We start from the raw sequence: 17385 nt of genomic DNA, 5'->3' as shown, positions 1-17385 counted from the left end.
CGCGCCCCGCCCATCACCGGGACCACGCCCCCAACCGGGACGCGCCCCGCCCGCCACGGGACCACGCCCTCTCCGCTCGCACCGAATGGGGCGGAGCCGAGGGGGGCGTGGCGCGCGGACATTTTGTTTACATTTTTGCGGACGCAAAGGGCGCCCTTAGCGACGGCGCGGCGGTTGCTAAGGGCGGCCGCAGCTCTCGCGATGCTTCCGCGAGGCGGTTGCTAAGGCCGACCCGAGTTCTCGCGATACTTCCGCCCGGCGGTTGCCAAGGGCGACGTGAGTTCTCGCGAGACTCCTGGGAGATGGCGGAGGCGGCGGCGGCCAAGATGGCGGAGGCGGCGGCGGAGCTCCTGGAGCGGGCGGCCCGGCGGGATGCGGCGCTGGAGGAGCTGCGGGCCCTGCGGGTCGCCGTGCAGGCCGTACCGCCCGCCGCCCTCCGCGCCCGCCTCGGCGAGCACCACCTGGTAGCGCTCTTCGGCCTCCTCGGCGTCAATGACCGGTGAGCTCCGGCGCGGTGCCGCGGGCCTCACCGGCCCCGCCGGGCCCTCGCTGCTATTCTCCCGGAGCGGGGGATTCCTGCCGCCTCCCCGGCTCATTCCCTGGGCTGTTTCGGGGCGGGAGGTGGCACAGCGGTTTCCCTTTACTCAAGAGCTCGGTTTTGTCTCCGTCCCGCTCAGGGAACAGGTGTCCGCGTGTGTTTCTATCCTGGAGAGGCTTCTGCAGGCCCTGGATCCCCTTTACGTGATCCAGAACCTCAGGGAAGAGCTGCAGAAGGGCCTTTTCCACCCCGATGACTCCGTGAAAATCCTCACCATGTCGCAGGTACAGGGTTTCTTCCAGGAGGAGGGGACAGAGCTCTGTGGTGAGCTCTGGGTTAGTCCCCATCTGCTCTTTTCTGCCTCAGCTTGTGATAAAAGCAGGAATTGTGTCCTTCCACACCCGTGCCATTTAGGATAATTACCGTGCAGTGTGTATATAATGCTTTATGATATGTCAGTTACAATGTATAAAACTATGTCCTGACAAAAGCAACTTGTGAATAAAACTTTTTCTCCGTGTCCTGGTTAAAGCTTTCCAAACCAGCACTGACAGCAGGTGCTCTAAGAACTAAAAGCAGCAGCATTTTGATATTCAGGATACTTTAAATGTAATTGTGGAAACACCAAACAGGCTGTGGGAACTTTTGTTGCATTAATTTGAAAGAACAGGATTGTGGGGTGTTGTGGTTTGGGATGGACTTTTGGAAGTTTCAGGTTCAGCTAAAAGCAGTTGTTGGCCAGTTGAGATTTAATCCAAAAAGCTCAAAAAATGGTGATTTTGGCTTTCTGTGCAGCTGTTCCAGTGCTTGTTTTAATGTTATCTTCTGTAATCCTGTGATCAGGTTGGGAGGATTGTTGAAGACTCAGCTGCTGTCACAGAAATTCTGCACAGCCCCGAGCTGCTACGGCAGATCATAAACTGCATTGGTGGAGAGAAAATTGCAGTGGCTAAAGAGGTAAACGTGACTTTATTGTCCCATCCCTCTGCTAGCTGAGGTAGTTGGATGACAGTGATCATAACTAGCTCTCCTCAGTGAAAATTGAATTATAGTTAAAATTAAATGCACAGGTATAGTTAATAAGGTCATAGAGAACATTGGAGCTAAGCCTGTTCTTCTCTGGGTGGTTTTGTTCATTTTTCATAACGAGCTCCTGTTTTTGCTTGCAGGCTATCAAATCTCTGTCGAGAATAGCCCAGAGCCAGGAGGGTTTGGAGGCTTTGTTTGGGAGCACTTTGTTGAGTGACCTGAGGAATGTGATGGCCACGAGTGACGTTGTTCGCTACAGAGTCTATGAGGTGGGGGCGTTCTCTGCTGGCTCTCAGGCTGGGTTTTATGGCTTTTAAATCAGTGTTTCTCACTGCTTTACACACTTCTCTTCATGTCTGTGTTTTATCAAAACTAGAAAGGAGTAGGAAGATTACAGCAGTGTGGGCTCTCATGATGTAATAACTTCTTTCCCATTTTATGGTATAGAAGTGTGAATTACTGTTTATTTTCTAACTTGTAGTGCTTAAGGCATTGGAAGGGCTCCACAGAATTACTAAAGACACCTTAAAGTGTTTGTTTCTCTGAAAATAAAAGTAAAATAATTCTTGTAGTCTCTTAACCTTTGGATGTGAAGTGCTGCTGAAAGTTCTGGAGAGATGCCAGCTGTCAGTCTAAGATGTTTGTCAAAGGAGAAATTATACAACTTAGCCATCCTAGAGCTTAATGGGAATAGCACAGGAAAAGCTGATTGTGAGTAGAAGTCAGATGCATGTGCTGCAAACTTGGAACTCCTTTTGGACTTGCTTCAGGCAAAGGTTTGGGTTAATGATAAAAGTATGATTAAATTCCATATTTAATACATACAGGGTTAATCAGCACTGTAGGATGTATTTGGCTGTCACTGTGAATTATTATAATGTTTTTATAAACCATCCTTTTTGCTTCTTTTTAGTTAATTGTGGAGATTTCATCAGTGTCAGCAGAGTCTCTGAATTACTGTGCAAACAGTGGGTTAATCCCTGAGTTAATTGGGGAGCTGACTGGAGAGGATGTGCTGGTCAGGTATGTTGTGAGTTTGCCAAGGAGATTTCCCCCATTGTTAAAACTCTTAATATTCTGATAAAACGTAGTTGTGTGTGTTTCTTGGAAAACCCTTCTCAGAAAAATGCTATTATCTGCCTCTTCTTAAACTGCCTTGAGTGTAAAATGCTTTATACCTTCATTTGAGAGCCAAGAGGGAGTTGCCCCAGTGTGAGGTGATAATTGTGAGGTTTGGCTGTGATAGAAACACTTCAAATTCTTCCACAGATCTAAAGAGCTGAATGAGCTTGGAGGAGTGTTGGACACTTGGGGTCACTTGTTGGTTTTTTGTTAGGATTTTGTCTTATGGGTATGGGGGTTTTTTTTAATCACTGACTACTTCAAAACCCACTGAAATAAGCCCAGATAACTTTGTGTGTTGCAGGGCCACGTGCATAGAGATGGTGACCTCGCTGGCCCACACCCCCCATGGGCGGCAGTACCTGGCTCAGCAAGGAGTCATCGACAAAATCTCCAACATCATCCTTGGGGCAGAGTCAGATCCCTTCTCCAGCTTCTACTTGCCAGGTGACACCATGTGTTCCTTCTTTCCAGGGTTTGCTGCTTGCTTTGGTAATGAGTTAAATCGACAGGACTGTTAAACCTCTCTTTTGAAAGCTCAGGTGAAATTTTGAATATTAGATTGGATCTATAAAATATTGGATATTTAAATAATGCTGAAGGACAGTCTGACACATGAGGAATGTTCCTCAGTAATAGTGGTAAGATCTGGACAGGCTGTGCTGTAGCTTTAAAGTTTGTGTTATTGTAGCCTGTTTTAGGAATACAAACATCATGAATTAAGCAACAGTCAAAATATTTGGCTTGTTGCTTAGTTCTGTCTTTATTTTGAGCTTTTTACCAACACTATTCAGACTTAATAACACATGTTCAGGAACAAATCAGTCTCACACTAACGTACATTTAATTTTGACATTGCTGAAGTTGTTGTTCTTCCACTCAGTGCTATTTTTGGTCTTGTTTTCTCAGGATTTGTTAAATTTTTTGGCAGTCTGGCTATTGTGGACAGTCCCCAGCAGATCTGTGAGCGATACCCTGTCTTTATGGAAAAAGTCTTTGAAATGGCAGAAAGTCAGGATCCAACCATGATTGGAGTGGCTGTGGACACACTGGGAATCCTGGGATCAAATGTGGAAGGCAAACAGGTTTTACAGAAAACTAGTTAGTATCTTTCTTTTCTTTAATAAAACTTTTCAGTATAATACAAGGTTTAATTGGCTTGGGATGATACAGAAAGGAATTGAAAAATGTATTCCTTTACCTAGTGAATACATTAATAATGGGTAACTGTATTCCTGTAGAGATCTGGCTGAATTAATTAAAAGCACTTTGTTTTTGTTTTGAAAGGAAGTAGATTTCAAAATCTCTTAAGCAAAATAGGGCACCAGGCCAAGAATGCCCCCACTGAGTTACGGCTTCGGTGCTTGGATGCGATTTCATCTCTGCTTTACTTGCCTGTAAGTTGGTGTTTTGGTCTTTGTTTTTGATTCAAATCTCCAAGAATGAAATCATCACACACCTGAGTAATTGTGAGAAGACATTTTGCAGCCTCTAGGTTGGGTGGCTGTGGTGCTTTCAGTGTTCTGAGTCACTGATTTACTGTTTTGAAATTCCCTGATTTGTTTGCTTAAAGGTTTGGGTTTGTTTGTAAGGAGCCAGGTGTTCTGAAATGTTAATAAAGCATGAAGTCAAGACTTCATTGACAAGGGAATGAGAGTAAACAGGTTCATATCCTTGTGCTTAAGGGGTAGGGGCAAACTGCTCCAGTCCTTGTAGCATTCTTTGGATCCAGGGATCTGGGTTAACAGTGTAGCTCTAAATGAGGGGGTGAAACATTTGAACACATCCTGAAAATTTGAAAGTCTTTCATAATCCTAATCAAACTCCTTCATTTTTGTCATTTATGTAGCCAGAGCAGCAGACAGAGGACCTCTTAAGAATGACTGAATCCTGGTTCACATCCTTGTCCAGCCAGCCCCTGGAGCTGTTCAGGAGCATCAGTACTCAGCCATTCCCTGATCTCCACTGCGGGGCTTTGCGGGTGTTCACTGTGAGTGCTTTCTGCTTTTAAAGATCAGGGAGTGACTTGTGCTGCTATTCAGTCTCAGACTTACTTATTTAGTTCTTTGAAGTGAATGCCACAAACTTCTGGTTAAAGCCCAGAAGTGGTCAGAAAAAGGCTTTTTTCCTCGTGCCCCACTTGCATTCCCCGTTTAAATAATGCAGCAGACACGTCATGTCTGTAATGCTAATTTCTGCTAGATTGGAGAGGGGGAAAAAAGGCAACAGCTGTGCTCTAAGGTGCTGCTTCTATAGCAGAGGCACTGCTGTGATAATTCCCTTAAAACTTTGAAGATAAGCACTGAGCTGTACTTGTTCTCCAGGGTTAAACCCTGCTGCTTGATTCAAGTGCTGGTTGTGTAACCACTGGTGGAATGAATATCTCATTTAATTTTCCCTGTTCCTTGTCTTTGTACCGAAAACCTTACTGTGTAACTGCTTTTTTGGGGTTTTAATATGTTTTCCCCCCTCTCATGTCTTTTGTCTTCCTGTTTAGGCCATTGCAAATCAACCATGGGCCCAGAAGCTGATGCTGGACAGCCCAGGGTTTGTGGAGTACGTTGTGGACAGATCTGTGGAGCCTGACAAAGCTTCAAAGGATGCTAAATACGAACTGGTGAAGGCCCTGGTGAACTCCAAAACCATTGCAGAGATCTTTGGGAATCAGTATTACCTGAGGCTCAGGGCTTACCTGCACGAGGGCCCCTATTATGTTAAGGCAGTTTCTACTACAGCTGTGGAAGGAGCAGAATAATGTCCTTGGTGTCTGGGGTCCCCTTCTTGCAAAAGATATTCCTGGCACAGGTGTTGAGGTACAAGGTGTAAAAACTCTCCACACTGGAGGTTGTCTCTTTAAAGGAATGTGAAGATATTTTGACTCTATTTGAGATGAGTCAGGAGAGGAAATGAAAAGCTGTTGTATATTTCCCCCTAAAATGTCACGGCAGAAGTTCTCTCTGTGTCTCATGAGACAGGTAACCCAGGTGAGCACTTACCAGCTACTGACTGTGTTTTATTTGGCAGAATTCATCAGCGTTTGGTTAAATTGTTCTTGGGTTTGGAGTTTCTGTTGTGTTTTCTCAGTAGGTTACAGTTCAGTTAAAACCCCACCAAAACACCTCAAGGTTTGTAACCTCAGATGCTGCCATAATTTCTATTCTTTTTTAATTCATTTTTTTACCTGTCAGAGTTGGCACTTGCATGGAGCACTCTCTTTGTTCTATCAGAATCCTGTTGCTGAATAAGCCAGTGACCCTGTCCACATGAGGGAGTGTGGACTGGATTCTCTTGTTTGCAACCTGCTGGATGTGAGTCTTGCTGGAATAAATAATCCTAAATATTGTTTACATTTTCTGCTGAGGATTTAAAAAAGAAAAAAAAGCTTTTAGCCCTTTTACAAACAAACCAATGCACTCTGTAGGGATCAAACCCACCTGGGAGCTTTGTCTCCCTTGTTGGCTGTGCTGTGGGATGGCAGCTCAGTTTTGTGGCTGGAGCACTACAAGGCTACTTCAGAACCAAATCTTGAATTGTTTACACTATTTTTTAACAGAGATACAATTTTTTAAGTGTTGTTTAAAGAAATGTAGTATTTTAGTTACCTGAGTTAGACTGAAAGGGGGAAGAACGTGAAGCTGTTGTATTGAAGGGAGTGAATGAACTGGAAGTATGGAAATGTGGCATCTTAGGAAGTTGGAATCTTCTTCTGAAGATGTGAGAACTGTGAGGGAGAATCAGGACTGGCTGGGCACTCCAGTGACGTGTGACATGTCTTTGTCCATAAACAGAGACCACGGGGTACTGTATATCAAAGGCTTGTATTGTTCTTTTTGAGAAATACATCTGAGGAGTAGCTGGGGGGAGCAGAATAAAACACGAAATTACTGCTTTGGGGCTTATTTTAGTAATGTGTCAGCCAGCTGTGACTCTGGAAAGAACTGACTCCATGTCCCTGTGCTGCCAGGGGAAGCAGGAGGATCTTGTCATGCAGTAACTCTGGTTTTGCCTGTGGTAGGTAGAGGTGCAGCTGGCATTGCCTGCCAGAAATACTGCCCAGGAGTCCAGGGGGGCTCTGAGGAGCTGGGCAGGATCCCTTAATGTTTGCTAAGCTGTCTAAATGGAGGTGATGTGCCTTGCTGCTCACAACCCAAGATGTACCAGAGTTGTCATCCTACATCCCAGTGCTGCTGCTTTTATCCTAAATGTGCCCAATAAACATCTGCCAGTGAGAAATGCACTGCAGTGTCTCGTGACTGCAGAGAGCACGGGAGCTTTGTGAATCCTGCATCCAGCAAACACATCAAAGCACTAAAAAGGAAATGAAAAGAGTGTAGAAGTCCTTAGTTTGCACTTGTTCTGGGCAGTTCAGCTCTGTTATTTTAGGTGGCTTTGTGTGCTGGTGGCTCTGTGCAAGCCATATGCTGAAATGTCAGTAAAAGAAATCAATATATAAACCTGTTCTGCAATTTGTGAGCCTCTTCCATGTGTGTTTTCACCTGGTGCTTTTGAAGGCTACTCTGTGTGCTGAGTATTTAGCATCTGCTTTGCATGGTACATTTGCCAAAGACAATATTTTAGAATGTGCAGAGATGCCAAACGAGGGGATTTTTTTATGTATACACATATGCTTTATTTTATTGAGCTTTGAGCTCAGTGTTGATTGATTAATTGATCACTTTCCCCTTATTACTCACATGCAGTTCCTTGCCCATGCTGTACATTGCCATATGGATTACATGCTGCTGCTGTATCTGATATAAATGACAAAACTGAAGTGTGTTGTTTTTGTCACCCCCTCCTTGAAGTAACAGGTGGAGATAACTGAGGAAAAAGCAGAAATGGAATGCTGGAGAATTGAGGTAACATGCTGAACATTTGGTTTAAAAACCAAAAAACCCCAAACCAAATCTCATCACTTGATGGATGTTAACAAGCAGCATAACTTGAGGAATTTCCAGGGTGGCTCAGTGGCTGTTCTCTGGAGCTGCTCTGTTTCTCTGTAACCCAGCCTGCTCAGAGGCAGCTCCTTTTGTGGATGGAAAGCTTCCCCTTAGTTACAAAATTCTTTGGAAGTAGGTGATGCCTCACTCAGATAAAAAAGGAGTTTTGAAGACTCAGAAGTCTGAAAAACCCTGGATATGGACAAAGTCTCTTGGAATACTCCTTTTTACTTTCATGCATGCACTTGTAGGTACTTAGGCAGAGTACATCCAGTTCTGCTCTGTCACACGCTGTAACAGTGAGAATTCATTTGCTGTTGAAGGGAAAAGAGCAAACTTTGGGAGGGCATCCTTAGTACTGTATGTTAACAGGATAACACAGCTGATGAAAGAAAATCCAGACTCTTTTTGCAGAAGTTAAACCTTAATTGACAAAATGAAGGACCTCATTTTTGATCCTATCCAAGTTGAACTGTTTGAACTTATCAATGTAGGTCAGAACCTTGCAGGACACCAGGCTGTAGTAGGTTTCCAGTAAGGAACAATCTTCCCCATCGCTCGTTTCCTTCCAGTCTTTAAATAGCTCATCCTCTCTCATGTCAGAAGAGGTGAAAATGAATTTATAGCAGCATCGATTGTAGCTGATGTGCTTCTCCCCAGAAAAGCGGGAGCTGTGCCTGGCAGCGATTCCAGCTCTTTTAGCACAGATTCCTACGAAGGCAGCGGGGGGCACCGCCAGTGGCACCTCCCTGGCAGCCACATAAACCTTGCGAGCCACGTCCTGGGACATGAGGAAAGCGCTGCCGTGGCAGAAATCCGGGTAAAACTCCTCGGGGTATTGATGGATGGGGACAAAGCCCGGGCTCTGGGGGTCCCTGTCAGGCACTCCGTGATGAACCACCCTCCCAAGGTAGATGTCCTCCCGCTGCGTTAAGCTCAGCAGGTACCCAGCCAGGCTGGGAACGCCGACAAACACGTCCTGGGCTGTGTGAAGGATGTACCTGGCGTGGGGACAGAAAGTCACTGTCCACTCCACACTCATCAGCATCTTCTGTGTCTGCGTCTCGGGGGAATCGATGAAACTGCCTTCAATGATGTCTCGGTGCTCTTGAGCCTCTTCATTGATCTCCAGCTGGGTGCTTGCTGAAGCTGCCTTTCCTACAGCAAACAGAGTCAGGACGCTGTAACCCCTGGAGCCTGTCACATTGCCCCAGGTCTGCCTGATCACGTTGCGCCTTGTCCTGTTTTCTGGGCTGCTGCAGACAACAATGAGCAGAAATATCTCTTGATTGGAGCATGTTGCTGCACTGCTGCCAGTGTGGGAGAGGTTGGCCTTCAGAGGATCCAGATCCAGCTTTCTGGCCCTCTCCCTGATCTTCAGAGTCTTTGCATCGGTGTAAGAGAGAGGCAGGGAATGCAGGAAGTATTGCTCCAGCAAATCTGCCCCAAAAAGCAGCACGTGGAAAAGCAAGACATTGAAGAGGATGAAGCACCACTGGTGTGTGCGGAGCCTGCAGAGTGTCAGCTGGGGAAGAGGAACGTGGACACTGAATTCTCTTGCCTCTCAAACCAAAAGGCTTTCCCTCATTTTACAATATATCCATGCAAAGCAATCACAACTTCTAGACTGTGGTCTTTGTGTTATTAGTGTGAGGCTCCTTTTTCTCCTAGAAACTTAAGGAATGTACTTCTTGTGGCACAGTGAGATCCCAAACTGAGAAGGACGTTACCATTTTGAAAGCTCTTCTGTGCATCCATGTGTGGAAGTACCAGAGAATGACTCGCTATCAATATTTTCTGACTATTTTTAACCTGTTACAGAAGGCCTGAGGTGCCAATTAATACGAGTCCTTGAAGGAGAAATTTTGGTACTTGGCCTGACACTGCCCTGGGAAAGCTGGCAGGGTAAGAATCCAGAGGGAAAGGCCAGGTTGGACAGGGCTTGGAGCTACCTGGTCTAATGGGAGGTGTCCCTGCCCATGGCAGGGGATGGAATGAGATGATCTTTAAGGTCCCTTCCAACCCCCATCCTGTGAAAGCTGCAAAAGGCTGAAGCACTTACCTGCATGGTGCTGGGAGCTGTCCCTGCAGCAGGGGCTCTCTGGGCGGTTTCTCCTGGCGGTGGCTGTATCTATCTGGGTCTGCAGGATCCAGTTACTGCCCAGTATCTGCAGCCTGTGGCTTCCACCTCACCTGTCGGGGCGGAGGAAAGGTGATCCCAGGGGCTGATCGTGTTGCAGCCACAGAAAACACAAAGCAAACAAAACCCTGGCCTTTCCCTTTATTAATTTCTGACACTGAGAGATAAGTCAAGCAAATTCTGGGGCTCACTTGGTGGAAGCAATCCCCGGTACTGTTGTGAGTCTGTTCTTAATCTGCTGCTTTGCTGCTGGCCCTGGCGGTTGTGTTTTCCACAGCTGTGCCATTGTGGTGTTGGCTCCCCAGTCCAGGGCAGCTGATCCCTGCGCTGAGCACTCTGCATCTCCTGAGCTGGAGCTTTGGGCGTGAACTTTTGGGTTTGCCTTGTGTGGGGTCGTGAAGGACACCCCAAGGCCAGGCTGGCTCCAGCACCTGGGGCTCTACTCCTGGACAGGCTCTGCCTTGGGCTGCTCCAGAGCCTCTCTGTGTTGCTGTTGGCTCAGCCACGGCTGTGCCGGAGCTGACGGGGCTGGGGAGCCACAGGGGCCTGGAAGTGCTGCAGGGGGAAGTGCCAAAGACACCACAAACAGGATGGAGGTGTCAGCGGGGGGGAGTTGGCTTTGGCAGTGGGGCTGTGCGGCACTGAGGAGAGAGGGGGTTGTGGGTCCCCAGCAGTGCCCTGGGAGGGCAGGGAAGGGTTGGGTGATGGCAGTGCTGCTGTTGGAGGGGTAGATTGACGTGGGAGGTTTCAGCCTTGTGGGAACTCCAGCCTCCATGGGAGAGCAGGGAGATCATGATTTCTTTTCAATTTTGAAAAGGTTTCTCAGAGGTCAGGGTGCGTTTCTGTTCTGCAGCCTTGGGTGAAAGGAGAACACAGCACTGCTGTGGTTTGTCTTGGCTGGGCCATTGCAAGGCTCCCTGGAGCGTCCTTAGGGCAGCCTGGATTAGCCCAATGTCCCAGGGAGATGGAGAAGAGCTTTGATTTCTGCCTTGAGGGGTCCAGGGTTAATCCCCAGCTCTTGCTGAGCTGCTCAGCTCTCCCAGCTGTGTTGATAGAGGGAATAGAGGAATTACAGAAGAAACCAGGTTCCCAAAATCTGCTCACAGCTTGGAAGTTCATCTTACCCCACTGAAAAACCCCAAAACATTCACAATGTGCAGGTCCCAGTGTGGATTTCTGCTTCAGGCTCTCCAGAAAGAGGGAAAACTCCTTCCCCAGAGCTTGTGTGTCAGCTGGGACACAGCTTCATCCGGCCCAGCCTCACACTCTGCAATCCTCACAGAAGTTGTTCTTTGAAGCTGGGTGAGCTGTCAGCACGGGAAGTGTCAATTAAATGTGTGCCCTGAAATAAAAGGCTAATAAGGAAATATTTTTCACGCACGGTAAAACAGCCCTGCAACTCCAGATACCCATTCTGGGGGAAAAAAATATCCTTCTTTGAAGATATTCTGTCTCCAGCTAAATCATTTAATCAGCAAATAAATGCCAGTGTTTGAAACCTCTTACATTAAAAATTGAGTATCTTTAGAATAATAAAATAATAATAACAATAAGCCCCACATGTGTATCATCCCCAGTGCAATTAGGCCCAGCGTGGTGCTGGCAGCACTGCCGAAGTCATTCCTTTAGCATTGCTCTGTGGTGGCAGCAGCAACTTTGATACCAAGTTAGTTAATAGAAAATTAACACTCCCTGAGCCCAGCCAGGGCACAGGCAGCTCTTGGGTGTGGGTTTTTATTTATCCACAGAGCCTGATGGATTCCCACTGAGAGGAAGCTGAGGAACAGCAAGGCAAAGACTGCTGAAGGGGAAAATAACAGAGTCCCTCAGCTCCAGGAGGTTTGCCTAGGGGTGGTCCCTCCATGGCCTTTAAACCCAGGTTTCAGGCAAACACAACACCCAGCAGCTCATGTGTGACCTTATCTCACTTTTCAGATGGGTGACGTGAAGCTCATTTGGGGAAATCCTTGATCCCAGGGAGATCCAAGAGTTTCCTGGAGAAGGGTGAATTCAGGAGCCTGGAATGGCTGAAGTCAGGTCAGTGGGGGTAGGAACGCTGTTCCTACAGCTGCACTGAGACCCCGCACAGTCTTGGGGGTGTAAATCATGCAATCAACCAGGAAAGCAGGTTTTCCTGAGCCACAGGGCTAGAATTTGCTTTCTGTGGGATGTTTTCATATTTTCCTTAAATTTTATGTCCAAGCAAACCTCATTACAGGAGCAGGTATGTAACGCTCTGGGCAACTTGACCTCTCCTAAAGCTGTGAGTGTTCAGGCTGAAGGGTGCTGGGGTTTGATTTTTTGGAGAGGGCATGATTTGTGATATCCAAAGACCAAAGCAGAGCTGCCAGGAGGGTGCTGTTGAGCAGGAGAAGCCTGGGGCAGGCAGTGGGTGCTGCAGGGGAGCAGCCGAACCTGCAGCTCCTTAAAGCATCTCCTAAAGTCTCCTGGCTTCCTTCCCAATGCTGGGAACATTTGGAAGGGGGAGCAGAGCCTGGCTTCCCTCAGCTCTGCTCGACTTCACTTAGTGAAAATGTGAAGGCTTTGGATGACGCACCATTCTCAGGAGATGGAGCAGGAGAGGGCGGATGGATGGGATTGAGGGGGAAAATCCAGGGAAAATTGGGTTTCCCAATATAAATTTGTTCAAGTGTAAAAGCTTGAGCTCAGCCTGCCCTAGATGTCCTTCTCGGCAGGGTGGACGCCCCTCTCCATGCCCACCACACTAACCCTGCTCTCAGGCTCTTCCCAAAAGCCAGGTTGATTCCCACAGTGTCCTGGGTTGCAGTGTATTCTATTACCATCCCCATCAGCTGTTAAAATCAGGTGGGGCAGTGTTTCCTTGCCTCCTTCCCCCCAGACTATCTTGCTGTTAATTGCCCATCATTGTCCTGCCGCCTGACTCAGAGATAACTCCCTCTGGACTATCTTCTGTTAATGAGCCTAATCAACACTCTGCCTCATGACTCGTTACCCCATTGTGAGATGCTCCACCCAGAGGGAGGAACCAAGCATCCCATCGTGGATATAAGCTGAGGCTGAACACCAGAGACACCGGGCTTCCCACTGGATTTCCAGAGGACAGGAGCTACACAGCCACCACTGGACTTCCAGAGGAAGAGCAGACTGTTTCACTACAGGATCACTGCTTCAGAGGACTGCAGCCACCATTCTACCAGACTGCTACCACCACCCTGCCTAACAGGGTGTCAGGTTGTACCTTGACTCTGTCAGTTTGACAGTGTTTTCTTTTACCTTTTTTTCCTCCTTTTCTTTAATTTCCATTAAATTGTTATTCTGACTTGGTGCCTCCCACTGGTTTGTTTTCAAACTAGCACACACAGGTTCTCAAATTTTCACTTGCTGCCTGCTGCTCCAGACACAGGTGAGAACCCCTCTGTGGAACCCACCTGGCACAACCTCCCTTTCCACGAGGCATTCCCTGTGCCCTCATGGATTCACCTGTCTGATTCTAAGGCTCAGAGATGCCCCTTATCCCCACAGCCAGGATGCTCTGTGAGCACAAAGCACTCCCAGGTCTCCAACGTGTTTTGGATGCTACACAAAGGATCCCCGTTATTCCGAGCTGCCTCTTGCAGTGTTTCACCAGCACACGCAGACCTGAGAGCACGAGGGGCTGTGGAGGGACCTGTCTGGTTTTTAATAACAGCATCAGTTGCAATAAATAGAGATGGGTGTTTAGGCCTTAGTCACCTAATAGCAATGTTTGTGCTTGAAGACATGATTCAGCTCTTGCAGGCAGTTCCTCACCTTATATTCTCTGTGGGGTTTGGGAAATGATGGAAGAAGAGGCTTTGTAAGAGTTCTACAGTGTGTGTTGCACTTGTTATTTGATATTTAATGTTCCTTTGGGTATTAAATATAAGTAGAAAACTGAAAACCAAGCCAACAAAGCTGAGCACTGGCACAGCAGACAAACAGCTCCTGTGGCTCCTGGTGTGCAGATGAAGGTGTCTTTGCTCCTGATTCAATGGCTCGCTTGATGAGACTAAAACCATGTTTTTATAGCTAAGTTTCCTGCATTCTTCTTTTTTCTTTGCATTTCTTTCTTGGCACACTTTCCATCAGTCTAGGAGTTACAGAGCTCTCTCCTTTTTTATGGTATGTTTGTTCCTTCTTGAGATTAGTGGCAGCTTTGACAGCTCCCTACCTCTGTTCCTGGATAACGACAGCCTCAACCCCCTGTGTGTTCTGCAAGTGCTGCATTCAGCCTCAGCAATGCTGAGTTAAAACATGAGCCGAGTGGAAACAGCATAAACTTGTGTGAAACGTTGAGTTGTGAGGCCACAGGGCCAAGGAGGTTCCCCAAGTGGTCTCCCTGCCAAGATGTCAACTTGACAAAAAAGTTGCTTATTTTGCAGTGGACCAGAAGTTTCCCTGTTGTTACTAATTCTCAGAGCGTGCCTTGTGATTTGATTTTTTGATCCTTTTTTGGTGCTTTTTGCCTCGCCCTTTCATTCCCTGCAGCCAGACTGGGGCTGTATTTGTGCCTGGCAAATGGAGATTCACATGAAATTCATTTGACACGCGCAGCATCCACAGCGTCAGAGTCTCGACTCAGGCTCTGATTAAATCCCATCCACGCTCTGACAACATTTCCAGCTGGGAGCAGATCCAGTGTCCCTGTTCCTGACTCCGTGGCTGCTCAGCAGCACTGGGCATTTCTCCTGGGAGAAATTTCAGCTGGAGCATTTCTCCTGGGGCCCTCCTTGCCCTGGGGTGAGGGGGTCCCTGTGTGTCTGTGTGATGCACCCAAAAAGGCGAAGCTTCCCCAAGGTCATGGGGGGAAGAGGAGCAGGGTGCAGCTCTTGAGGCTTAAGTGATGCTCCAGCTCATCCTCTCCAGGTGCTGGATGGATCCAGCTGTGCTCCCACTGGTGCCCTAGGGCTGGGGAGGGGCTGCAGCCCCCCAGCCGTGGCCAAGGCTCCTGCTGGTGGGGCTGTCCCCATCGCCCTCCTGACAGGGAGGAACTGGAGGGAACTGGAGCAGGACAGGGGCCCCCCTGACACGAATCCCTGGGGCCCTGTGGGTTGCTGGACTCGGATGATGTGCTCTGCAGAAATGATTTTCTCTCACTCTCGCCTCTGACTCATCCCACTGTTGCCTCCCACAGATTTATTTATTGTTCTCCCAGACACAGAAACAGCAGAGTTGAGTCTCCCTGCCCTGTGCCAGGCCCCTCCTCGGGCAGCTGGGCTGGGATCTGTTGGAGCAGCCGGGCCTTCCCCCGCACTCATCCCTGGGGGTTCTCAAACTGGGGGTTTGCCTTCCCCAGGAGCCCTGTACGAGCCCCCCTGTGCTGCCCCCGAGCCTGGCTCTGCTCTGGAGAGCTGTTCACACACAGCAGCCGGCCCTAGAAATGGCACTCAGGATGTGCCCGTTCTTGAGTGTGCTGCTCATTCCCTGCCCAGGCGAAAAACAGCCCTGGGGTGCAGCAGGAATGTTGGGGTGCTGAAGGGGTTCCCCAGCAGAGCTGTTGGGACTGAGGGAGTCGAGAGGAGGAGGATGGTCCCATAGTCAGTGCATGAAATCCTGATTAATTGTATTTTGTGTTAATGACTCCTGGGACGCGAGGACTTGCAGCATTGGTGGCATTTTGGGGAGTGCTGCAGCTGGAGGCAGGAAGGACCAGCTCAGCCCCATGCCCCCAAAATTCTGAACCATGTCTTTGCTGAGAATACTGCCCTGCCTTCCCCTGCCTTCCGCTGCCTTCCCCCCTTGGCTTTGGGGGTGCAGGGAGTTGCTCCGTGCTGGAGCTGGGAGCAGTCCCCAGGACAAGGACTCTTTCCTAAGGTAGGATGCCACCAGGGTGCTCAGCTTGTCCCTGTGGTGCCCTGAGCAGCTGCCCTGGTCCATGGTGGGACTGGGGTGGCACCAGTGCCCTTCCAGGGCAGGGACAGGTGGAACCAGTCCCACTCTGCTGCTCAAGCTTCAGCATTTGGATGGGGATGTTCTCTTCTTCTGCCTCCTTCTCTTTCATTTCTCATTTCTCTCAGCATCTAACTGTAACTGTTTTAAATAATTCCTCCCCCACGCCTGTGTTATCACCCAGTATGTCAATACGATGCTGTGCCACCCACTGCTCTCTTCCCGGAGCTGCACGTTAACGTTTTGCACCAGATAATGTGAGGCAATTAGTGAATGGAGAATAACCTTCCCACTTAAAAGCAGGATGGGTTGGGAAGCATCACACGGGTGGATTGCACGGGGAGTATTAATTGCTTTTCTCTCCAGTGACTGCCAGTGTAGGAGAGTCCATATGGAGAGAGAGGAGGAGGAAGAGATGCTGCGGGAGAAACGAAGTCTCCAGCCCTGGCGAGAAGCGTAAAGCCCAGCGCATCCGAGTGGGGGCACTTCCCTCTGGATCCGGGGGCTGTGGCACAGCGGGGGCTGCGGCATCCAGCGTGTGCCGATGGATCACGCGAGCCCGGGAGCGGCGGCCGAGTGCGAGGGTGGGCTATCCCGGGGCCAGCGGGACGGGGAGCTGCCAGAGAGAAACCAAAGCTCTGGAAGCAGCGGGATGCCAGCGCGGACGATGTCACCTTGCCCTGGGTGTGACTGAAGGGGGCATTGGTGTGTTGGGTGGCTGAGGTGGCAGAGGCGCGTTGCACAAGGCACAGGGGCTGTGTGGCCACTGCGTTTTTGTGGGAGCAGTTTCTTTATTGGGGTATCTGCTCATCTGTACAGCTCTGGGGTCCCACGAAATGGCACCACAGCGAACGCCCCAGCGCCCACACAACGGCCTGGGCTCGGAAAGAGAAATGAAAAAAGAAGCAAAGAGGGAGAGGAGCGTACCCGAGCTGGGGCAGAACGACCCCCGGGCCCTGCTGCCCCACGGCCGCCGCTGCCGTGTGCCGGGGCTGCTCAGAGGCCGCTCCCTTTGCAGCCGCTCACATCTGGCCCACTGTGGCCAGGGGACACAGTTTTGGGGCACTTCACATTTGGCCACATCATTACTGGTGGCACCTCCCGCCTCCTGGCACATGGGGCTGAACTTGGACGAGAGGGAAGGCACCTCGGAGCCCATCCCGTTAACCCTTTTCTGGAGGCGGCCGGCTCGTTTCCAGGATGCCCACGCTGTCCCTGGGCTCGGGGCCATTCCCCAGCGGGGCCGTGTTATTGCAGCAGGGCCCCCCGGGAAGATCAACGCTCCCGGCCCGGCCGCGCAGCACGGCACAGGAATTCCCGGTGCTTGGCCGCGCTGTTTGCTTTCGGCACAACCCCGAGGCGCAGCAGCGCTCAACACAAATATTTGTGTGGGTAGTAGAAAAAATACCAAAAAAACCAAATAAAAAAAAGAAAAGAAAAAATAAAACGGAAAGGGAAGGGAAGGGAAAAGGGAAATAAAGAAAGCCAAGCCACCCAAAGGTCGTGCTGACAGAGGCCAGAGGCCAAAGGACGCGGAGCGGGGAGGTATCACCGGCTGCTGCCCCAGCCCGGGGGTCGCGGGGGCCGGGGCGGGGCCGGCGGGGGCAGCGCCGGGGGAGGTGGCGAGCGCGGCCGCCGGTGCTCGTTGGGCGCAGCCCGGTCCCGCCCGGTGCGGCCCCGCCCATCCCCGAGCATCCCGCACCTGTTGCCGCCCGCTCCCCGCCGCG

At 49.5% G+C, this 17385-nt stretch overlaps 2 protein-coding genes across 2 annotated transcripts; one reads left to right on the top strand and one right to left on the bottom strand.

The window, feature by feature from the left end:
• The first annotated feature begins 287 nt into the window (after positions 1–287).
• On the top strand, positions 288–7463 carry PSMD5 (proteasome 26S subunit, non-ATPase 5). Its single transcript, XM_042052326.1, has 10 exons — positions 288–499; positions 678–822; positions 1382–1495; positions 1708–1836; positions 2481–2590; positions 2994–3136; positions 3599–3790; positions 3977–4086; positions 4539–4679; positions 5187–7463. The coding sequence occupies exons 1-10, from the start codon at positions 303–305 to the stop codon at positions 5442–5444; spliced, it is 1539 nt and encodes a 512-aa protein (XP_041908260.1). The 5' UTR covers positions 288–302; the 3' UTR covers positions 5445–7463.
• A 363-nt stretch (positions 7464–7826) lies between these two features.
• On the bottom strand, positions 7827–9697 carry B3GALT9 (beta-1,3-galactosyltransferase 9). The gene is made up of 2 exons (XM_042052792.1): positions 9692–9697; positions 7827–9154 (listed from the first exon to the last, which is right to left on the bottom strand). Exons 1-2 carry the CDS (start codon positions 9695–9697, stop codon positions 8054–8056), a joined length of 1107 nt encoding a protein of 368 aa, XP_041908726.1. The 3' UTR covers positions 7827–8053.
• Positions 9698–17385: the final 7688 nt, after the last annotated feature.

The sequence above is a fragment of the Corvus kubaryi genome, unplaced genomic scaffold (assembly GCF_017639235.1).
Source record: "Corvus kubaryi isolate FWS band 111438036 unplaced genomic scaffold, C.kubaryi_AGA036_p1.0 78, whole genome shotgun sequence".
Lineage (NCBI taxonomy): Eukaryota > Metazoa > Chordata > Aves > Passeriformes > Corvidae > Corvus > Corvus kubaryi.
This window is presented reverse-complemented; position numbering and strand designations above follow the sequence as displayed.

What these genes read in the sequence shown, in the direction of transcription:
- PSMD5 (XM_042052326.1), top strand. Translation starts at nt 303, where the DNA reads ATGGCGGAGGCGGCGGCGGCCAAGATGGCGGAGGCGGCGGCGGAGCTC. An exon ending in AAATTGCAGTGGCTAAAGAG is followed by an intron (nt 1,496 to 1,707) that starts GTAAACGTGACT and finishes TTTTGCTTGCAG; the next exon opens with GCTATCAAATCTCTGTCGAG. An exon ending in ACAGGTTTTACAGAAAACTA is followed by an intron (nt 3,791 to 3,976) that starts GTTAGTATCTTT and finishes TTGTTTTGAAAG; the next exon opens with GAAGTAGATTTCAAAATCTC.